Source organism: Porites lutea, chromosome 2, assembly GCF_958299795.1.
Source record: "Porites lutea chromosome 2, jaPorLute2.1, whole genome shotgun sequence".
Classification (NCBI taxonomy): Eukaryota; Metazoa; Cnidaria; class Anthozoa; order Scleractinia; family Poritidae; genus Porites; species Porites lutea.
The window spans coordinates 6,438,701-6,463,117 of record NC_133202.1 but is presented as its reverse complement, the minus strand read 5'-3'; the positions used below and the strand labels follow the sequence as shown (position 1 = coordinate 6,463,117).

At 37.3% G+C, this 24,417-nt stretch overlaps 2 protein-coding genes across 2 annotated transcripts; both read left to right on the top strand.

Annotated features, from left to right (window-relative positions):
- Positions 1-8,120, top strand: LOC140927540 (uncharacterized). Its single transcript, XM_073377207.1, has 6 exons — positions 1-207; positions 3,119-3,202; positions 3,496-3,568; positions 3,871-3,946; positions 5,207-5,276; positions 5,958-8,120. Exons 1-6 carry the CDS (start codon positions 7-9, stop codon positions 6,684-6,686), a joined length of 1,233 nt encoding a protein of 410 aa, XP_073233308.1. The 5' UTR covers positions 1-6; the 3' UTR covers positions 6,687-8,120.
- A 3,246-nt stretch (positions 8,121-11,366) lies between these two features.
- On the top strand, positions 11,367-24,345 carry LOC140927539 (uncharacterized). The gene is made up of 14 exons (XM_073377206.1): positions 11,367-11,743; positions 11,952-12,035; positions 12,353-12,425; positions 13,694-13,769; positions 14,516-14,585; positions 15,474-15,653; positions 15,788-16,055; positions 18,394-18,443; positions 19,384-19,437; positions 19,898-19,960; positions 20,582-20,656; positions 21,712-21,786; positions 22,224-22,313; positions 23,078-24,345. The coding sequence occupies exons 1-14, from the start codon at positions 11,504-11,506 to the stop codon at positions 23,189-23,191; spliced, it is 1,512 nt and encodes a 503-aa protein (XP_073233307.1). The 5' UTR covers positions 11,367-11,503; the 3' UTR covers positions 23,192-24,345.
- The last annotated feature ends 72 nt before the right edge of the window (positions 24,346-24,417 follow it).

Below are 24,417 nucleotides of genomic sequence, written 5' to 3'. Positions count from 1 at the left end.
GTAAAAATGGCGTTGGACGGTCTCAGTTACTTGTCAGCAGATTATCCGGCAGTTGTTGGAAGACCGAGATCTCCGAGACGAAGCCCAAGGCTAAGAATGAATGAAGAAGATGAAGATGAAGTAGATAAAGAAAGATCTTCGCGAAATGTTGGGATAAGGGCACCGATCATTGGCTATGAAGTGATCGATCAACGACAAAAATTTACGGTACGTTTGCAATCCTAATTCCTTAATTTCAAGTTTTTGTCGACCGTTGGTGTAAAAAGAATATCAGAAACATTTAGTCATTGCCTTTATATGCAATCATTTTGTTTTCGCAATTCGGCGACAACGCTGTTTTGGCAGTTTTGGTTTAATGTTTATGTATGAGGCGCGTGACTTCGACCTATGATGATCTTGCATGCTATTCACAAATAATTTATGCGCTTTTGCCAGGATATACAATGTAACAATTTTCTGCTCTCTAATACTTATGAAATTATCTCTTAAGCTATTTTTGCATCGTATTGTTTGGTCATTTTCTTTTTGCTTTAAAGTTGTTGCCGAATAGAAGTGCATGCATGACCAGCTAAAAAACAACTTTGTTTTTGATTTATATTACACAACTTAGAAATGAAATGAATGGTCAGACACTTACACGGCGCTACTTTACTGAATGTAAAGTGAGCTAAGAAGCTTAGACTATTCCAGATGTCTTAGTCTGGATATTGTTTGCATTTCATAAAGCACTTTATGCCTGGATATTGTTCATGTTTTCCGAGGAAGTTGAAGTGGTTTCACCCTTGACTGAGTTTTTTTCTTTGACGTAAGGAACTAAATTGAAATTATGCAAAACCTTAAATCAAAGCGTATGAAATTTGGAAAAAGTATTATTTACCTACTGCCGTCTGCAAATTTTTTTATAAATGAGATCAAATGTATAGACTGGTCATCTGAATCCGCAAATATTAAAGGGCATCAATATCATCTTTGTTCATTTTCTTGCTTCTTTTATAAAGGAAATGGCAGTAAGAGTGAAATCTTACAATGATACAAGGACAAATAGCTAAATTAAAGCTTGCACATTTTCAAGTCAGTGCAAAGATGAGCATGCATAGCCTCATTGCAAACATTGTTTGAACATTTCAATTGACCAAGGGTTTCATGAAGCACCCAAGATCGGATAATTCTCCGTCTTCTATGCATAATTATCTGGCTAAATTTCAATGAAGTATGGCTTTATTTTTTATTCTGACGAATCAGAAGTGGATACGTTATGTAGAAGGAAATTATTTCCAGAAATGTGTAATTTTAACGCTTAGCCACTTGCTTTACATTGCTAAATAAATAACAAATACATGAAAGACCTTATTTTTAAACCTAATGAAACTAACAGGAAACATGTAAAATATTAGACTGTTTGCTGAAGCATGGAGAGTTGACTGTCTGCATGACGCTTTTTTATTTTCACACAAAATATTTATCAAATGAATAAATACTAATGAAACAAAACGTTAAACAATATAAATTATATGATAAAGAAATCATAGTGGCAAAATAAAGTTACGACAAGACAAGTTTAAGCGATAAGAATCAAGTACCTAAGTTATGAATAAAAAGAAGGATTTCTTTTGTGAACTGCTATGGAAATAAATTTGGCAATGTTTACCTTATATAAATGACAGATTATCAAATTACTCTGAAGCAAATCCAAATTTTGAGATTTTTCTTTTTTAACGTTGACTTCTAAAACGGTACGTATATTGTAACTGAGAGGAAACAAAGAAGAAATATTAATCAATATTTGACAAATTGTCTGTTAAACTGGACAGGCAAAGTTTTGCGCTGAGAGCGAATTTGTCTAAATGTGTTCTAGCTAGCGCAAGCACATGTGATGCCGACATAGGAGGGAAAAGTTTCGCACGGCTTGTGCTTTCACTATTTAAAACATCCTAAAAATATTGAATTGAAGATATAGTGTATTGAGAATTATTTTATTTTCTCTCTTTGCTATGTTTGGTATTTAATAAGATACCGCCACATGTCATAAGTCTAGGAGTGTGTAACAGGGAAGTTGATCGTAATTTAACACTATGTCTGGTAATTCGAAGAAAAAATGTTTTGAAACCATGTAGAGGTATGCAGTGTTTTTTGTCCGGCAGCTACGAGAAATAAAATTTGCTATCAGACAATGGGAAAAGCCATCTCAGCGGGGTTTAAAACGCAAAATTTCCAGGCTCATTTTCAACCTCTTTGTGGGAAAGGGCTTTGCTCTTTCAAAATATTCTTCTGTTACTTTACACTATTCTCCTGCTACTTCAGTTCTTAATGAAACCCCTGAATTGATGAAATTGGCCTGGGTTTTTCGAAAGTTGGATAACTAGTGCTCTCCACCAGATAAATCGCAATCCAGTGAAAAATTAGTATTGCAAAAACCAATATAGTGTTATATAATACTAGATAGTGATTTATTGACAGTGGATAGCTCTATCCACTTTTTTAACAACTGGAGCCTGGAAGGTTATTGTGATATACTACCAGTAATGGCCTGTCAGGAAAATACATCAGACTGGTTGAAGTTATCCGCAGTTGTTCTAAAAGGGTATATATAATGCTACTCACTGGTGGATACAGCGCTATAATGTATATAATGCAGTAATTGGCTTCCCTAATACTCATCTTCTGAATAACAATTTATGCGGCGTTGATAGGAATCTAACTGTTTGAACACCTTGGACCTTAAAAATTAACAGTACTTGCTACAACCTTATCCATTCCATTGGCTGTCCAAATTTCAAATTTCTTACAGTATCTTATCTACAAACTCTTAATCTCTTCTCTGTTGTAGTTGCATACAACCCATCTTTGTGTTCTTTGACGCCATTTCTGCTGTCCTTTGTCGCTGTTTCAAGGCCTTGTCTCTTGTTGGATTTAACCTAACGAGGCCTCTTGTCTAAAATTAATGATAGTGTTAAAATGAGGTTGAAGTTGATACAGCTCTCTTGCTTTTCTTATTGACAATGAAAATCCACCTCAGTGGAGGGTTTGTCTCATAAAAGTCCTCTTTCACTTACAATAAATTTATAACCATTTAGAATTACAATAGTGTAGACTTGAACGTTTATTTTTTCTTTTCAAGGTCTTTAAAATTGAAGTTAAAAGCTCGCAAAGAAGCTGGTTTGTCTTTCGCCGATACACTGATTTTACACGACTCAATGACAGAGTAAGTCAAGATAAATAATTATTATTTATAGCCAAAAGCCTCTTATCCAACAGTCTTCATGACATTACGCCTTTGCAAATGACTCCAGTTTAAAGTAATATTATTCCCACAGCTTTTCAATTTATTATTCTATCAGTGAGATACGGTAATGATACCGAGCACTACATGCGTGCTCCATGCCCTCCTTACACTTGCTCACTTGCCCTTACCCAAATTAATATTACAAGCTGTAAAACTGACTTTCGACCCTGAATGAAGTGTTTTTAATGTTTTTTTTATTTATGATGTTATAGTTGAAAGATGCATATCCAAACTTTCAAATTAAACTTCCTGGCAAACGATGGTTCAAGGATAACTTTGACGCAGGTATATAAAATATTATTAGTAATAATTCATTCTTAAAAAGGAAATTTTATCCTTCTCATACAACCCCTGTCATATTTGCCTTAGCACCCTAAATTAGCCACTGAACAATTTTCATTTGTACAGTTAAGTTGACTGAAGAACTTGTGACAGATATGAAAGCTCAAGGATAATAATTTCTTAATTATTAACAAAATAATCTATCTGTCAGTCTCTGTAGATATCATTTATATATAATAGAGATACCTGAGAAATAAGTTTGAAACCCTTATGTAAACTCACTGTTGTTTTTGTTCATTTTTCAGCTTTCATAGAAGAGAGAGCAAGAGGATTACAATTTTTTATCAACAATGTGATGAATCATGCTCAAATTTCTCAAAGGTACTGTTAAGACAGGTGTCTTAATAATGTTCAAATAATATATTAACCCTTTAAACCTTAAGATCAAAATTTAAATTCGCATTTGTTGCCCCTATTCATTTCCTACAGAAGTAGTGGGAAGAAGCTAGTTGATAGAATATCAAGAGAATTCATCTTGTGTGATCATGTCTGTAATTCACATGACCACTCTCTTTTACAAAGCATTGATATCACAGAGAGAAATTTGATGCTGATCACTGTACTCTTAGGGCTTAAAGGGTTAAGACCTCCGGATTAAATGAAGGTTTTGTCTGGTTGTCTGGGCCCAATAGATTTTGTTGCAGGGCAAGTAACTTTAAAAGCTTACTTGCCCAATGATCGAGGGTTCAGGCAAGCCATCCTTTAAGACGAGAAAGAAGTGGCCCCAGGCAGGCAAAATGTAAGAGCTGCTAGCCATGCAGGGTAGGGTTCTAGGAATTTGACAGGGGCAGGATCATGTACTTTTGCTGTCAAAAATGTAAAGGTAAAGAGTCCTTATTTTATGTCGGTAGCTTGAAATAGTCATCTGACTAACAAACCTGAGGCCAATGGTGCGCTCATTTTACCCCCCTCTCTCTATCCGTGCTCCATTTTATGGGTATTTAAAGCTACTTTAAGCTACACAGAAAGGAAAGAAGTCAAAAGAAGGATTTGTGGTCACACCTGGGAATTGAACTCAGGACCTCCTGCAAAGAAGACCACGCACAAACCAACTGCGTTAATCCTTCCTCCTGGAGATTGCTCTGCTAGCTTGCTTGGTTTCCTCCCATCCTCCAACATCCATGCATGGTCTCTAAGGGTCATGTTGACAGGTGTCTGGAGGTGAGCTGTGCCAGGCTGGTTGCCATGATGACCTGCTTGCCTCTGAAGTAGCCACAAGGAGCTTGGAGTGTTATTGTATTTCAGGCACCCCTTTTGATTATTATTCTGCCACATATTCTTAAATAAGGTATCAGTGGCAGATTCAGATCTTCAATTATATGAATGTAGGGGTTAACTCATCCTATGATAAGATGGGTGCCTGGTCTTGAAAATTAATTTCCTCGGCTCCTTGGCTTCAGTTTGACCTTAAAAATAAGTTGGGGTGAAGGAGGGTGTGGGGGGTGGGTTCAGACCCAACCCCACCCCAGGCCCATCTCCTGGATATGCCACTGGTTGGAAAATGTAAAGTCAAAATTAAAGACATGAAAGAGGTAATAAGTTAACTCTAGACTAATAGCAATATTGATTGTTTCTTTACAGTATTGAAGTGCAGGAGTTCTTCTGCTTGAGTGATCCTCCTGGACCATATGATAGCTTGGAAGAAAGTCGGGTACGTTTTCAAAGACAGCAATGTTCCTTTAGCTTTAAATTCTCATCTTCTAGTGGCAGTTGGCACTCCTAGGCATTCATCATACAAACGTATTTGTTGAGCATCTGATGTTATGCACTGGTGTCATTTTAATCAGCATCAGCATTTTATAAGTTCTCTAGAAAATTAAGCCCTTTTTGCTCTTAGATCAACTTTTCAATTTACATTAATTTTAAAAAAATGCAAATATCCCATTGTATACATTGACATAAGAAATCCTATAATTAGGGGAAGTGTCTTAACCAGGTAAAGTGGTTATTCTTCATGATGCTTCAGCTTATTGAAAGTGCCCTTGTTGTTAGTTATCAGATCATCTTTATCATCGCCATCATCATCATCATCATCATTACTGTTATTTTTATTATGTATATTTTTGTTTTAACAGATGTATTTCCCTTTTAGCTTGGTTTGGTAGTTCTCCTAATTTTTCTGTTAATGTGATGATTCTTTAAAGAACTGTTTCTTTTGAATTTTTTCGTTTTACTTCTACATGACTGCATATTTTATATATATAAAATGACCAAACTATTATATGGAAAAAGTCACTTGAGAACATCACATGATCTGAAATACCGGTAAGTAAACAAACAACCCAAGCTAAAAAGGTCTACTGACCAAAGTTTGTTTATTTGTTTTTAATAGGCTTATTGTCATCACTTGGAAGATCAAGTTGAGGACTTGAAACAGAAGGTGGAGGAACTTACGGCAGAGCTAAAAATAACAAAGTCACAGCTGGTTCAAGCTAGAGTACAACAGGAAGCTTTAGTGAGCGCTTTAAGATCTGAGCGCAGTCTAAGAAAGAAAAAATCAACAGAAAGCTCTCGTAATTCAGCTGATGTTGAAGAGCTTATGGAGAAGAGTGAAAATTTTGCAAATGTGGATAGCCTTCGAGGAAAGTTTTATCACCTGTTGCATAGTGATCAGTCTAGTAGCAAGGGCGAAGAAGATAACATTAGTGGAAATGAAAGAGAAAAGGACAAAACAATTTGGCCTGGAGGTGTTGAGATTGTAGAGCACTCAGATGGAACTAATAGAATAAGGCCTTCTCAACTGGTGAGGGGGATTTCACAGGAGGCACAAAACCCTCGAACATCTACTCCTGCATCCAGTCATAGCGAGAGTTCACAGCCAGCATTTCTCGATGAAGAGAATTCAGCAAAGAAAGAATTAGAAGAATCTGATAATAGCAGTGAAAAAACTAACGATGCAAAGTCTGCAAGCAATATTCAATTGCCTGAAGATCAGGTCACAACAGAGGGAACTAGTCATCAGGAAGATTTAAGAGGTGCATCCAGGCGGAAACCAAAAAAGCGTTCCAGTAAAAGAGATAGTGGAATAAGTGTTGATGTTTCTCCTACACCAAGCACATAAAGCTTATTTATAACTCTTTCAAATGAAAATCAATAAGTGGATATCCACAGGACCTTTATTTGCTCTAAGGGGTTACTCAAGGTTCATGGTGACTGATGGAAAGGTACAGACAGCTTTTCTGGTTCTGAAATTCAGGATTTTGGGATTTCCTATGTTAACAAAATTTTGACTTTGCCTATTTTTGTGGTCATCCAAAAAAATACCATTCAAAAAATTATTTTTATGAAACGGATATTTAAAACACTTACATTGTGTTGTGTTAAAGTTTGGTTCAGGTGATTTTTTTTTTCACTTCAAAGCTTGTGGGTTTTTGTGAGCCTTAACACTTGCTCTCCAATATCATAGTGAGTCAAGGAGGGTTGACTTGAGCCTGTGGACATTCAAAGTTGATTTGTTTGCCAGTTCTTTGACTAAGTGCTGTTTGTTTTTCAGCATTTCATACAAAATGAAATGTGGAAAATTTTTGACTACTTTTTTTTTCAATCATCATAAACGTAGTGACCCCTCCCCCCTGAGTTTTGCACTTAATGAAGGTGGAATGAATTGTTTGAGGGCTTAGAATTATGCTGGTGCCTGCATAATCGTGAGTGTTCAGTTTATTTAATTTTCTGTGCGAATGGTACCATGCAAAAGCATTAGTGAATAGGCCCTGGATTTCACACTCAGAGTCAAAAGTAAAGACTATTTTCATGTATTCGTAATTGTACTTACTGTGGGTAGTTATATAATAGGATTAATAACCTAAATACAGTGTGTGACTGTTAAATGCCAATAAGTCAGTTAGAAGCAGTGGGCAAACACAGTAATTATTATTGTCATTATTGTTATACAAATTGGTGCTTTGAATTTATCCAAGTATCACTAACATACGTAATAAGTGTTCCTGTATGTTGCTGGCGTGCACTGTTAGGGCGAGAGCAAAAAGGTTAGGCGGTAGAAAAAATGGTTCCTTGACTCTCCCTCACCCTGTCCCACCCCTTTTTCGCTGTGGCCCCAACTTACAGCACGCTTCTTTCGTATTTCTCGACTGGGAGGTCTCGCTGCTCAAATACTAAAGGGCGTGTTTGTTAGGCAAGATTAAAGTTCAGCAGTGACGTTTTAGTGACTGTTTATCTCGATCGACTTGACATATTTCCGTTGATGTTGAAAACTGTTGTGAGTATTCTAGACCGGCGTTTACTCCATTGGAGGAGGTGAAGGTTTAAGTTTGTCGACGCAACTTTAATATAGCTTGAGCAAAATTAGGTAGAAATTTATAATAATTGTAATAGAAATTTACTAGAATGTAAAGTTAAGAATATGTAAATACAGCAAATGATAACTTGATATGCCGGGTTGTCAACTTAATGAATAGAAATATGCAATTTTTGTGCAAAATTAGAATTTGGAACCTTCCAAGGTTGTTTAATAAATTTCTTTTTCATGCCATTGTAAGATCTGATTTCCCTGTTTCAGTAATCCTGTTGTCATTGTCAAAATGAGACTACTATCTCTTTCTTTTTTAGACTGCCTGGGCTTTGGTATTTCTGGTCATCCCGTCTTCTTTCATTGCCCATCTAGCCTGCATAACAAGCGGTTTTTTTGTCCCCTTTTTAATGCGCAAAATGCCCATCACCATAAAATGAACAGTAAACTGCAGGACCATTTTTTCTATGGCGCGGGATCTGGTAGGCCACCCAGAAACTGCCACATCGTTAGATCTGGCTACGGATCGGGATCAGTGATCCAAGATCACTCGGATCATTGCACATAAAACGAACCGTCGAATCAACTCTGGGAAAGGATTTATCAGTTCATCAGATGTACCATGATCAGAGTGATCTCGGATCGCTTATCCTGATCCGGATCATCCCAGAGGAACGCACCCTTTTTTAGAATACTTGACTTTCGCTTGGCTATTTCACTCTAACTTCCTTCCTGACATGACAGAGCTTTGTTATGGCTCAAGAACCGCAAAACCTTTTCTTGCTTTCATGTTTCGGTTCCGTCACAAATTTTCGTTTCCGCCTGATCGCCTGTGTAGCCTGATTCTTGCTGCTTTTGCTAGTCTACTTCAAAGATATCCTTATAGGGTTTGGGTTTTATTAGGGTTTCAGTTTTTCTCTATGTGGAAGTCTCGTACTAAGATTTCCTAGCACTCCCCACGAAGAGACTTTTCCGAGGCCAAGAAAACGGGAGGCGTATGCCCGGGACCAAGTGATCGGCTCCTGCCGAAACCACTATATGGTCTGCCTTTTTTAACGATCAGGGGAGGAAGCGTGGTAAAATATCCTGCCTATTTTGTTTTTGCTTTTGTACTTGAGGATAAGAAAAAAGCTGCCTGTCTTTTTTTCTTTCTTTCTCTCTTTCAATCTGATCGTTTTTAGCAATCAGAAAATGTGATATATTTAAAAAGGCTATTCTATGTCACGAGGTTATTAGTGTTTTAATGCCTTTACCCATGCACAAAATGCTCCTGTAGATCGTCAAACAAATTTTATCACGGAGCAACCACAATATTTTTTCATGATTTTGCAGGCACCAACAATAAAACTTGAAAAAAAAATGGCCCAAGTTTCAATCCACGTCCATCCAAACCCTGCCTAACCTGAGATCAGGCTCTATTTTTCGTTTCGCTTTTTACATTATAAATAAAATTCTGGCGGGAAAGGCGAAACGAAAAGAGAGCCTAATTTTAGCGCGACCACGTAGGAGAGAATGTAGTAACAGAGGACAGAAAGCAGCACTGTCCATTGAAATGAACAAAACTGGACCATTGTTATTATTATCATTTTTTTTTTTTTCAAAAAATACAACAAATAGCGTGACATACGTACATTGCCCCTTTTCCCTTTAACTGGGTTACAGACGGAATAGAAGATCGGTGATGTGTTACTTCCGAGAAGGAATAAGCTGTAAAGTGAGTTCAGGGCGGAAAAACGTTCTGCGCAAGCTTCTGCGCATCCCTTACCGCAGGCTCAAGGCGGGCTTTTCTGTGTTGACTGTGTTGCAGCTGTGTTGCTGCAGGAGTTCTGAGTGAAATGCACGAGGTGCGAACGTTTGCTCCCTGTAAAGCATTTTTATTTGACATGTTTGCTTTTTTTTTCGTCGCTTGAAAATTACTTTGGATTCAGAACAACCAATGTTAAAGGAAAAATGGATCATTCCGTCAGTCTGAGGTGGAATAAAAGGTTTTGAACATTTTTAAAGAGGCGAGTAATTTTTCTAATTGTGCATTCGATTAATTTATGAGTTGATTTCTCCGGGTTGAATTAAAACCCGCTTGTATTCTGTTATTAGGTAGTTACGGTTACTTTTTTTACACGCCCAGATTTATTACCTTTGCAGAACCAGCTTTATCTTTGTCGTCGGTCAAAGAACCATATTGCTGTTATAACGCATCAGAGTGAACAAACTTGTGCGCTTGTTAAACTTTCTCGGAAATAGAAGGCCAGCAAGCTTACTCAGGATCATTTTTCTGTTGCTCAAGTAATAGTAGTCAGAGTTTTTTCATTTTTCATTACATTGTTTTGTTTTCCAGTGCACTGTAAAAGTTTCTGTTCTTTATAAGAATAACTTTCTGTACGCAAATTGTCTTTTTCACTCGCTGTGAAGTAGAGAACGACAACTGCCGGCAGTGACTTCAAAACAATTGACTCTTTTCCCGTAAACAACGGCTGCAGCTGGATTTGACTGAGGCGAGCAAAACAAACCCTTATATGCAATTTTCTGTATTTTCTAATAATCGGCTGAGCTTAATTTGCTTAAACGAAGACCCTCGCATGGACCAGTTAAGCTTAAAATAGCTAAATGGTAAATCGTGGCTTGGCTGCCAAGTTGCAACTGATCTTTTGCTTTTAAGGCCTAAGCTAGGTTGTTTTCGTACAGAAAATTCATTTCTTCATTGTCAGCAATAAGTTTTTGAAATAATGCAACTTTGACTTTGTTTGAAGGAAATCCTACTTACGCGTAAGTTTTTGACAGATGTTATCCGTGTTCAACTTGACAACACAAAGCAAAATTTACATATCTGCGCGAAATGAGCAAGTTTAAAAAACTATAGTTGCTTTGAAACCGATTTTTGGGAAGATTTTACTAGATAAAGATTGACCTTTTTTCTGCCCACATAAAGGCAACGCAATAACTTCTACATTGAGGATTTTGTTTATATTTTAGTGATCTGCGAAACTACGAGTGTCCGATCGAGCGAGGGTTTTAAAATATCATCTCGAGTGCGACAAAGTTCAGTGACTTCAAACACATTGTGGGCAAGCGTTAATTTTTTTGGGCAAATCACTGTCCAAAGATATGTTGTTTTTGTGTCCACAGTGGAGCTCCGGACTTTATATATCCAGGAACTTCCTTATATGAGCACATTTTGTGAATGCATCTCGAAAAAAATCGGACCTACGCGTGCACATTTCCAGTACAACGCAAGGAAATCAATGTCGTTAAAGTCCGTTTTACTATGAGGTATTCTTCGAGAAAATTTACTAACGACAAGGTTATAACCACAGCTTGCAACTTTTGAAGACAAATTGCCTGTTCTTTCCAGGTTATGAGTGGAAACATTTTATTTTTAGGCAATAAAATATTTGAAATCCTGCCATTTTTTCAAACCCGGCGAGGGGATCTGGGCAAAAAAGTTCGCGCATGCTCATTACGTTTTTCCGCCCTGAATAAAGTGAGTGACAGGCACTAAGGAAACTCGTGCTTAGTCTCTTCTGGCGTAGCCCAGCTTCTGAAAGTCCTCCTAGAGCGATCTGTAGGACTTTGATTTGTGAATTTAAAGTCTCAAAATGCCTTGAAACAGGTGGAAATCAACTTCTGAAACCGAAATGTCAGTTAATCCAGTCGCGGTAACTCCCCCTCGTCCTACTAGGAGACTTGTTAGTCCTGTAGCTTTCCAAACAGCCGGGGATAGCGCGGAAGTTATTTGTGATGGCGGGCAGCGACACGAAAACAGTCACAGTCTGTCTATAAATGTTGATGGTTCCACACCTTCTACCATTTCCATGCCGAAAATTGACTCGTGCATACTTGGGATAGAAACTTTGGAACAAAGAGATAAGTTCACTGTGAGTTATAGAGACAATTTCGATATTGCTTTCGGTTTAGTTATGCTTGCACTTTTTACACTGTAATACATTAAGCAGTACCCTGCGAGCAGAGGCCCTTCGATCTTCCTAGATAAGTCGGGACTTACTTCCCGACTTATCTAGGAAGATCGAAGGGCCTCTGCTCGCAGGGTAATTAAGCAGACGTCATCTCTGGTTTTCTACTCAGCTGTACAAAATTGAGGTAAACAATGGCTCGAAAACGTGGATTATTTACCGACGATATAAAGACTTCGTGCTTTTAAACAAGAAGGTAAGCTTGATACCTTTCTTGCATTGCGTTTTGTTGTTTTGTGCAAGCAACAAATTTACTATCCGATGCAGTGTGCCCAAAAATTTAAAACTGTAGCTTGTTATAGGTTATAATGTGGATTGTGGACTACCATGTTAAATATGATTCACGTCGACTTTTCAGCACGATGGAGAAGTATTTGCTAGTTAAGAAATCAGCTGTTTTTAGCTTGTAGCTCATAGAGGAGCGAGTTCCTCATTTACGTTTAGGGATGTAAGCGTAATTACGTTCATTTTTATTTGATAAGCCTGAGCCTGTATTTTTCAAATTTGTTACAGTTGCGACGGCTTTATCCCCAGTTTCGATTAAATTTACCAGCGAAGCGGTTTTTCAAAGACAATTTTGCAAAAGGTAAGGAAATGAAAATTAATGGCCAAATCGATTATAATTATTTGTAAACAAACTACTATATAGAGAAACACTATTTTTTAACAAACCTGGTAAATGCAATTATACCTCATAAAGTAAGCTTACCGGCAAATTTAAATTTTTCGCAAAGGCGAGGTAACGAGGCAAAAAATCGTACATTACATCATCGTAAAAGGGATTTGTATTTTACATTACCCAGCTGGGAAAGAGGAAGTTATTTAATAATATTAGTGATAATCAAAGTGTATTCACAAACTAGCTAATCGCTCATAGAATCACATGAGGCACCTCGCGACAGAATGGTTTGATTTCAGTGGTAGTTGATTATTAGCTGAATGTCTTTTCTTTTCAGTACAAGATTTGTTAGCATTGATACATCAGTTAGCTTTAATAATAGCGTGCCAAATCTTTTGATTTGTTGTGAGGGACTAAATTGAAAAGAATTGTTAAACTGCATTATTAACATCACCAAAGCACAGCGGATCATGGTTTTTCCCCAAGAAGTGTGGAAGCTCAGGTTACTGTAAAAACCCCCTTCTTGAGAGGGGTCGAGGCACGCGTCATGATCTATTTTCACTTCTGCACTATGACCTACAAAGCATTGTTTTACCACTTTCATGTTCCTTATCATATTAATTATGTCGGGAGGGTTCACTGTTAATTTCTATTGGCAAATAGTTGGTGTCATAAAATTCTACTAGTATTCTGTTGAGCACTGTCTAGTAATTTTATCAAGTATTATCTGTGAAAACTTGTGTCTGATCAGTGGCACTCATGGAGACTCATTTTCTAAGTTTATCAAATATAATCTGTTAGGGATTTACATTTTAAAACTTTTGCCGTATGGAGATGATTTTGGACATTGCAATTCTTCACATGGATGGCCTATTTTGGTTAGAAAGGGATATGAAAACCAGTCATCTGTAGGGATGTTGTTATGGTTTATTTATTTTAGCTATGATTTGTTAAAACGTTGGTTCAACTCTCTGCCATTACTGTATTCTGTTCCAGTTACATGACAATGACACTAACAGTATTAGATCAAGGGTTAAAGCGACGTTTAATTCTCTTGTTGCAGTTTGAAATTAACTGTGAATACAACAGATTTAGTATGCAGCACCAGATTTTGAGCATTTATTCAGAATTTCAATACCTGCATTTGCATACTATATAGTAGCAGCATTCACACATTTTTATGGTATTTTGAAATTAGGTGTTTATTGAATTTTTCCACGTATTAAAACATATAGACTTTATTGAAAGACGTCAGGGTGGTCTTGAAGAATTTACCAGGAATTTGTTTTGTCATCGAAATCTTGTCCTTAGGTAAGCTGAATTTATCCCATAATACTTTGTGTTAAATATAAATCTTAAGACTGTGCTCTTGCCATAGCAGCACTCTGTAGCCTCTAGTGACTAAATTTTTCTCCTGGGCAACTAGAAGTCTTAGTTTTTTGCTTAAAACTTGTGCTGGGACCCATGTTTTCACAAAATTCCTGCCATTTTTCTCATAGCTCATGAGTCTATTAATGATTTTTCTATGTAATATTCTGCTTGAAGCTGGTTGTCAATGAGCTGTTTTCTGGTCCTTAAAACTTACCGAAAAGCCATTTGCAGGCTGGCACTTCGTAGCCTTTTGTTCCAGATGCAAATATCAGCTTCCAACGTTTGGGCATGTGAAGGAGCAAAATTTCAGGATAGTTTGTAGGCTTGAAAGTGACACAGCAGTCTTGACTTTTTCCTTTCACTCTCCCTCCCCCCTCTTTTTTTGCTTTTCTTGCCCTGTTTTTTTTTTCTTTTTCTGAGCATTTACCAGGCTTAGTGGGTGTGTAGTGGAACAAGATTTTCTTCCAAAATTTTTCAGGTCAATTTTACATGGGTTTTTGCCTTTTTCTCTGGCCTGATTGACTTAATCATGCTCATTCTGACATCACAAGCGTTGCAAGGGACTTGAATCTGCATGGGCAGTTCAGGGTGAATGGGTTAATATTATTTTTTGAGAATTCATCCGATTAATAAGGATTTGATTTGCTAATAACTTTTCTATGTTGATCTTATTTTATCATGACCAGTGACCCAGTTCAGAGATTTTACCGACTGATTAATCCACCACAACCCAGTGAAAGCTTGGAAGCTAGCCTGGTATGTAAATTTTAGGCATCTTACACTTGGGAGTAAATAAGTAATGTTTTTTAAAGTAATAAAGAGCACTTTTAGTATTTGCAAATAGTGGTCTACATTCAGTTGAATCTCCTGTAAGCAACCACTCAAAGTGGGAAGATTTAGTGGTCGCTTATGCAGGGCTTCTGATATTTCATGCGGTTGCGGAGCCGCGAAATTCACAAAAACAGGAAAAATAGCACAAGATTCAGTGTGTATCTTATCAAATACATGTCTGTACAACATATTTGAAACTTATTTCAGCTATTGGGGCTGTTTCCTTGCCGTAAACTTGCAAATTTGTCTTGGAAGTTTGCCCCGAAAACTCCTGCGAAATTACTGCAGAATCGGCCAATTTTTCCGCGAATTTGTCAGTAAAAATCCCGCAAAAGTAGACTTTTTTTTCTGTGACCTGTCAGAAGCCTTGCTTGTGGGAGGTGGTCTTTTACGAGAATCAAACCACAGGGGGTCCCTTTTGAGAAGAGGTTCTGACACATACATACATGTAGTTTCAAATTTTCAGTGAAAGTATACTCTGGGTAGCGTGTATAGTACTTGCCTCAAAATGCCTCAAGAGTTCGCTTACAAGAGGTTAAAAACAGTGGAAAACTATAAAACTAGCTGGGCAAAAAGTGGTTGCAGTCACTTACAAGAGGTGTTCACTTACAAGGAAATTTTTGGTGTTTTGGATAGAAGATCACTTATGAGAGGTAGTCACACATGGAGCTGTGATGGTATAAATAATATATTGCAGGGAACATCAACATGCCCTGGGGCATTACAGGTTGATGACATATGTTAATTATCATATGACATTTCATATATCAAATTATTTTTTATGTCATTTTCTCACTCCAATGAATTTTTCAGAATTATTGTCAGTCACTGGAAAGGGCATTAGCAGAATTGCGGCAACAGCATCGTGACCTGAGTGCAGAGCTGAATTCTGTGAAGATAGAGTTGGCACAAACCAAGTACTATAAAGATGAAAATCAAGACCTTACAAACCACCTCCAGAAACAGCAGATTGATGTTGAGGAAGTCACAAAGGTTGAAAACTCCTTCCTTTCTCTTTAGACCAATGCAATAGTTTCCCATTAAAAAAGAAAGTATCAAATTATCATTTTTATTGGTTAAGGCAAGAGACAGATGATCATTGATCATCATTCTCTTTTCCCCTTCAGAGCCTGAGAGATCAACTGGCCATTGCTTTAGAAAGTGAGAGGAAAGCGAAAGAAGAAGTAGAAAAATTAAGGGAAGAAATGAGAGCTGAAAGGGCATCAGTTCAGGCGGCAAGAGTGATACAGAGGCAGAAGAGAGAGGTTGAAATTAAAAGGCAAATGGATACATTCAGTCACTCACAAGAGGCAGTAAATCAAAGACTTGATTCTCTTGTCACGTCCTTAAGTCATCTCTCCAAGGTTCAAGTTGAGATTGGGGGAAGAAAAGTTGGTAAGCGTAACTTTTTAGCACCTCCCATGCATTCATGCCTTTACAGTAATATTATTACTCTCTGCTTGAGCCTCACCCTTCTGGTTGTCTTCCTATGCACAGATAATAATATTCTGAAGAGTGCACAAAAGCCTCCTCACAAGTCACCTTTAATAATTATTGTCATCAGGACTCCATTGTGGTTTTTGAAAACTTGTTGGCCTAAAAGTTCTTCAAAGTTCATTTTTGCTGTTTAAAATGTTTGATAAAAATGCTTTGTAATTTGCTTATGTTAAGTTCCTAGCAGAAAGGGACTTGTGATTGGCAATTATTACAGTCAAAGCAGGTCAAGCGTTCCTGTCGCTAAGCAACTAATGAATTCATTAATGGAAGAATGATTCGGTTTGTCGATTCAATAATCCATTCATAAAATGAATAATCCAATAGTCAAATTGGGCCTCGATTCAATAATTAAATGTTGATTTGGTTTATGAACAAAATCAACCTGTTCTTTTCTTTGCTGTCTGTTGTGTTCAATCATACCCGTACGAAACGAGCAGCGCTGCTGCAGCACTGCAGAATGGCTTCAAGAAGTGCTACAAAAGAGCTGTAAAGGCGCTGGGCTGCAGCAGCCGCAAATTTTGGCTCAGTGGAAAGCCCTTTGACAGCGATAAACAGCGTTTTTGCAGCGTTGCAGAAAATTCCTGAACCACGATCTGCGCTGCAAAGTGGCTGCAAAGTGGCTTTAAAAAGACAAAGAATGTTGTTATCGGTAATGCCCTACCACTTGTAGTACAAAAAAAAAGAAATGCAGGCTCCAATAATACAATAATCATGATACATGGTAGAGGAGTTGACAAGGCCTCAGTAGCAGAGTAAAAAACACTAGAAATTCAAAATGCAACTTATACTTTATTAGTATCCACACATACACGTTACAAAAGCACGTGACATAGAACAAATCTGCAGCAGTCTCGCTTTGTAAATATTTAGCAATCACAGTCACTCATCTAAATGTAAGAACACCCATTAACATGCAGACATTGAAAATTATCTTTTTTAAAAATAAAGAGAATAACAGAGATTGTTCTACATAAAGTTTACACGGACAGCAGCCAAATGAAATTTTGATTCGCTGCAACGGGCTAAGCTGGATTTTGCTCACCTTGACGTTTTGTCCATGATCCACGATCTTCTACACTTTTTTCATGAAAGAAATCAACCCAATTTTACTTTGGTCGTCGTTAAATTTTACAATGGACTATAAATATTAAGGAACAAACATTACCACGAGCGTATAAGAATCTTGTAAGTGCAAACCCCATCTGAGAGATTCTTGTATCTGTGTTGCTCGCTCTGGTTCGATTCGTCGATACTTAGCGTAGAAGTCACTGTTCAGTGCGTTGTTTGCAAATACGTTTGAGCTGTTCCATCCAAAAACCTCAACAGAACTTCCATCTCGAAGCAGAACTAGATGCAAAAAAAAATCAGAATGTTTGCGCCTTTCATTCAACGGTCGCAAATGTTTGGGTGATCCCGTGTTTGTCTAGAGATGTAATGGGATCTCATGCGAAAGGACCGACCAAAGATTACGGCCTAGTATGTCGCCAGGGAATTAGCGATAACATTCCCACACTCGTCGGTCACGTAATGAAATTTATTGAAATCTTTATTCCGAAAGCGTAGAATTTGGAGGTTTATTCAATAAGTGATCTTCCTTGCGCACAAGCTTACTCACATTTCTTAGAGGTACAGTCAAAGTTTTCGCATTATAAAAGGCTTTATCTGGTGATTCATGTTATTGGCGCTTAAGAAAGTCAGATCGACCGCAGCTGAATTTTAGCATTATTGCAGCTACTTTGCAGCGTTTGAAAGTCGGCAACTGCACTGCAAAACCGCTGCCGAGAACTTCAAAGAGCCTTCAAAGGCTGCACAGAGCTTTTGCATCCCGCTGCAACTTGAATGAAGCTGCTGTTTGGCTTCTAAAAGGCTGCTGAACAGCTGTAATTTAGCTGTACAGCTTTTTTGAAGCGATTTTGTGGCGCTGTACAGCGCTGCAAGTTTCGTACGGGTATTTGCTTCCCTTTTCCTACCATTTACGATTTCATTTTTCATTGCCTTTAATCAAAATAACAGCTAGAATAGAGACACACCTAATCGAACAGTGCCTTTCCCAGTATTAGGGTTTTCTTCAGCTGGAAAACTAAGAGTCCAATAACCCATGTTTTGATCTTTTCATCCATTGGCTGATAAAACAAATTAATAACGAACACTTACCGAAACCATTTTTCAAGGTCATATGAAAATCACTCTTATTTGAAGTTTTCAACTTAAACTTTAGTTATTGTTTGATTCTCAGAAGTGGATACAAATGATGACATTTCAGAACAAGCTGTTCAGCTCAAAAAGGTATACATAGAGCTCTTCATGTAATAATTATTATTGACTTACTTGCACAGGAGCAATGGTGGCACAGTTGGTAGGTGTGTGAGGTCCCGAGTTCGATCCCCGGTGACATCACATCCTTGTTTCAACTTCTCTGCTTTCTGTATAGCTTTGACGAGCTCTAAGTAACCTTAAAATGGAGCATTGAAGGAGAGAGGGGCAGGGTAAAATGAGCACACCATTGACCTCTAGTTTATCAGTTATTACTGTCACACATTATCAATGTAAAATATGGTTGCTTTACCATTTTTTTTACCTTTTACACTGTTACAACCTTAAGGTGAATTACTGGTACACTGTTTTTCATCACTAACCTTTAACTGTTAATTACCGTATTTATTCGATTAACCACCCTGGGCGCTTATTAAATTTTTGGACCTTGAGAGTGGGCGCTTATTCGAGGTGGCCGCTTATTCGAGGCTGGGCGCTTATTAAATTTTCACCATTCTAAGCAAGTGTAGTGGTATATTTTGCAAAAAAGCAGTAATAACAAAAAGCGAAGATGTAACAAAGCAAGGTTCTGAGGAAAGCTCCGTCTTCGGGAGGGTCTCTTATTACCTTATTGGAGTTTTTGTGGGAGGGAGTAGGGTGGGGTGGGCGCTTATTCGAGGCTGGGCGCTTATTAACTTTTTCTGTTTTTAAGATGGGCGCTTATTCGAGGTGGGCGCTAATTCAAGGTTGGGCGCTTATTCGAAATAAATACGGTATAACAGGACTATTGTCTTTGGAATTAGTAACTAAGACACAATCGCTAGAGGTGCTAAACTTAACTTAATTTGATATTGTATTATATGAAATGTAGTGTTTTGAATTTTTATTGTATTAATATTACCGTAATTCTTATCGCCAAAGGTAATAAATAAAGGTATTATTATTATTATTATTATTATTATTATTCTTTCAGGCTCTTGATGAATCAGGAAGTCAACTTGAAAAAATTCATAGGAATACTTTGGAGGTAGAAAAAGTTATTTTCTATAAAGATTTATATTTCATAAGCCACCCTCTTTACTAAATTTAAATTTCTCTTGGTTAATTTCCTCCTTTTTTGTATTCAAATTTTTCTTCATATTAATTTACAAGTGACAGCGTTACATTGAATGATTGAGAAGTTCAACCACAGTCAACTCTTCTTATAGCGGACACTATAGGGACCTTGAGTTAGTGTCCTCATTAGCGAGAGTCCGTTACTAACAGGAGTTTATTTCAGTCAAATGCCTGTAATTTATTTTTGCCTGGGATTAAGCTGCTGTCCATATTATTGGGGTGTCCATTATAGGGAGGAATGTTACAAGAGTAATGGGCTTATTTTATGTTTCCTTAAACCATCTCATGACGAAAAGAGATGCATATGACACAATCACAATTAAATCAAGCTGCTCTAGATCTCCTTTAAAATGTTATTTTTCTGCATGCAGATGTATGTTCAAGAAGTAGAAGACCTGAAGGCTGAATGTTCAAGAGGAGATTTTCTTGCCAAGGTATTTAATAACTTGTTGGCTCTTTCCAGAGCTGTCAATGTTTGAAACCCACTCAAATCATTATTACTCTGCGCTAGGATTTGCTTTGATGAAATGAGGGCTAGCACTCTGAACATCAGCTTTTGAACACTTTTATGATAGCTGGTTTAACTGTTCAATCAATAAATTATTGTAACACCACTTTTTTTTCCATTCTCACATAAATGCGGCAGTGAAATGTTTTGTAGAATTCTTCATTTTTATTCGCTTATACCTTGCAATTCAAATGTATCTGAAAATAACTTGTTGTTTCTCAGCTTTTGGTCATAAGTAAACATAGTAACTGTAACTAAAACTCCCCAGATTCCCTATCATTCCTTTTCCAACAATATAATTATTTGGTTTAAGTCAAGGAAGAATAAGAGCAATTTGATGGCTGTTCTTGTGGGCTGTGCATAGTGGATCATTAAACCATGGCCCATTTTGCATCATTCAGTGATCTAGTACATATTTTGCTACTGACAAAAATGATTATGGTAATACATGTACCAGCAATAAACTTTATACATGGGGACACTCACAAAGCTTAGTAAGGTTATAACTGATTTAGTGTCTACATGTATTTTTGATAATAATCCTCAGGCAAGAACCCAAGAGGCAGAGACACTGAAAGCAGAGAAGTCTGATCTTCAAAAAAGATATGAGGATGGAATGAAGGTACTTTTAGATCTTAAATGTATGAATCTTGGCAAGGCTATTCAAACCAGGGTTACGTTAAGTGGGGACCCTAGAGTGGAGGGGGGTTGGGGATTTGTCTGCTCGGGGATGCCTGGAATCCTTAGCGTATACCAGACATAGTTCAGTTGAATTTTGCCACCCTATACTAGACTAATAGACTCTAAACATCCCTGTCTTTCCTATCCTTTGTTTAAATCTTTAATGGTCAATTGATCAGTTTCGCGGAAAATAATACACTATTGTAGACCCAAACTCTCTGATTTCTATACTTATCCCAGATTAAGTTAAAGTTAAGTGGGGACCCTAGGGGCGGGAGGGGGGAATTTAAGGATTTTGGGGTCGGGATTTGTCTGCTCAGGGATGCCTGGAATCCTTAACGTATACCAGACATAGTTCAGTTGAATTTTGCCACCCTATACTAGACTACTACACTCTAAAAATCCCTGTCTTTCCTATCCTTTATTTAAATCTTCAATGGTCAATTGATCAGTTTCCTGGAAAATGATACACTATTGTAGACCCAAACTCTCTGATTTCTATACCTATCCCAGATTAAACTACTCGAAAACCATACCCTTCAGAACAGCACATACTACTTATTTCCCATTATAGAGCAGTTCTGCAACCCCCCTTCCCCCACCCCCACCCCTGAAGTTAAGCCAAGGTTAATGGGAGATTTAAATTCAGATCTGAACACTTACAACGCATACTCAGGTGCATTCCTTTTGCCCACTATTATTTTGATGTTTGGACACTCTGAAGTGACTAGTTAAAATTCTTTAAGAAAATGAACTTGGATTATGATTTAACCCTAAGTCGTCAATGATGATAATTTTTTATTGCAAACTGAGCTTAGAGTTGTTAAAACTAACAGCCATACTAAGGTGAGTTTAAATTTCTTTTGACTCCACATAATTTTCTAGTTTTTTGTTTAAAGCTATACATATTTATTTGAAGTAAGCAATGGTCAGTTGAACTTTTGCTTTATACTTACCCTTTATTTTGTTATTAAAATTTCTGTTTTTTTGTTACAGGCTCAAGTTAATTACATCTCACAGCTTCAAGCAAAGTTTAATGACCTTCAGCGATATGCAGTTACAACTGAGGAGGTAAATGAAATGGAATTAATAGCATCAAAATTCTGTGGAGCAAAAGTTGATTAACAATAATTGCTGGCACTTTGCTCCATATCACTTTTCTCTTATGTATGGTTTTCAGCAAGAGCCTCTGTATTGATACCTGCGGACTTTGATTTCATTGGGTGTTTTCCATCTGCAACTCGTTGGTTTTTCAGACAAAATCATCGCATATCAACCTGGGTTGTTTTGTGTGGTAATGCTATTAGCAAGGTGAATGCAACCACAACAACGATGGGAAAAACTAAATGAGAAAATCAGGAAATCAAAAACTCTGAGCATGCAACACACTTTTTGGCAGGATTCTTGTCTGGCATTGCATGACTAGCATTGCCAAACTTGATTGAAGTGGCAATGCGATTGTTGCGACTTCTATTTCGTCATTGACTGTTTATCATCTTCATTTCCAGAAATACTTCTTCTCACTTGTTATTGGTGTAAAACTCAACATGGCTGTGTGTGGCTACAGGGTTGGACGCATGAATCACCTGAAGCCTGAGGTAGTAACCAAAAGTTAACCAATGTGTATGATAACTTGAGATCTAAATGGCTGAACCTCTAGTTTTGATATGCAGTGCATTAATAGTGTGCACATCATCGATTATGATGGATCGTCAATCGAGGAACCTTAAGCAATTGATACAATAATTGATCATGGAAAATGTTTAAATTGATTTTCACAGACAAATAGAAAAAAAAATTGTTGACAAATAAGAATGATAAAACTTTGTTGTTTTCTATCAGTTAAAAAGGAAAAAATACGAAAATCCATTGATAATCCTTTTTTGATTTATTATTTCACATCTCTGTGTCACGTTCACAGCACCACGCCTGTTTAAAGCAGCTGTGTCACGAAATACAGCCAAATTAGGAAATTACAAAATACTTGTTAAAGTTAAGAGGAACATAAAAATAACTGCTTAAAACTTTAAGGGAAGGTAATAACATAACAGAAACAACAGATGCTATGGATAGGCAAAACTGAAGAAGATTGAAACGGATTGAAATTAGGGTTTTTGAAAACTGTTCAGCCTAACAATTTTTCAAAGTTGATCCTTGCTGCTTGCAACTTCAAAAATAATGCTCAGGAGACATATTTGTTTGTCTCGGGTCTCTTATTTTGTCATTTTCATGTAATTTCTTTGCTTACTTTAAGTTCCGTAGCGATTGAGGGCGAGTAATTGACAAAATTAAACAAAATGAACTGGACTGATTCCTTTGACGTTGTGTCTTTTAAACGCTAAATAATGATTTTTTTTGGCAGAAACTGTTTGAACGAGTTCGAAATCATGGGATCTCAATAGAACATTGGCCAAGCTGGTTGTCAAGGGAACTGTCAACAGCATCAGCGACACCTGAACACGAGGATGAGGAATGATACCTTTTGTTTTCTAATTCTGTAAAATGAAATGAAGGGATAGGTGGAGAAAGTGAGAAAGGTTCCTAAAGTGACTCCCGATAAACCGTGAAATTCTCCTCTACAAAACAAAAGGAGAATTTGACATTAATCAGAGTCATGTAGGGCCATATTTTTCATGCTCCCCTTCAAATGAAGTGTCATGTGTTGTTGTGGTCCTGGATCTACTATGCTGCGTCTGTGTTCGTGGGACTATTTCTACAGGTGCATGCAGAATTCGTATTTATGTACATTAGGAATGGACAATTGGAAAGGTGAAGTGGCGGGGGGACAATTTTTTTCCATTTTATTCCTCTCTATCTCTACTTGCGAGCAGAGGCCTTTCGAACTTCGTAGATAAGTTGGGAAGAGCGATGGGCCTCTGATTGCAGGGTACTACCCAGATAGGGTAAAAAGAGATTAAGCTTAATCTGTTGAACAAATTGAATAAATAACAAAGCACACACTAGAAACGAATATTGTAATATATAATAGATGAAAAAATTGATATTTTAAATTTTGAAATATTATTGGGTGTCTGGCTTAAAGGCCAAACCCAATAGATGCTAGAGAAAAATGGAGCAGTTACAACCTCGTTCCCAGGGTTCTCTCCTATCCATCCTCACGGCCGGGTACGAAGCGAGAGAGAGACGGGTAGGACAGAGAACCTGGGAACGAGGTTGGGAGCAGTTACTCAGAAGGTCAATTATTATTCTTGAAGAGAATTGCAGTAATGTGGATGATATTTATTTAGTGATTTTGAGGTTTCAAGCAGGATATGGGACTTCTTCATGTAATATCCAATCGTGAATTATCATATTGAGAAATAGGGAACAAATGCAGCCAAGTCTTTAAAGCGTCTTTCGAATGTCTTCTTATCTTGTGAAACACTCCTCCGTATGACGGTATGGTTGATATGGTGTTTTGGAAGATCAGTAAAGAAATACAAGAGTGCACTGAATTGTATCATACTCTTTTTAGACAGTGCCTCTGTGTTCTCTCCAGCTTGTTACCCGTGGAAATTAGTTCTTACGTTGTATATAGTGACTGAATCATTAAATGCATTTTTAGTCGGGAAATGTATCAAAATTAGCGAAGAGCTAAAAATAAAAGGATATTATTTTTTATTGCTTCTCTTTGATTTGATTTGATGATTTCTACAAGGTTTGTTGCTACTCCTCAACCTCTTAGCCTGCGAACGGAGGGAG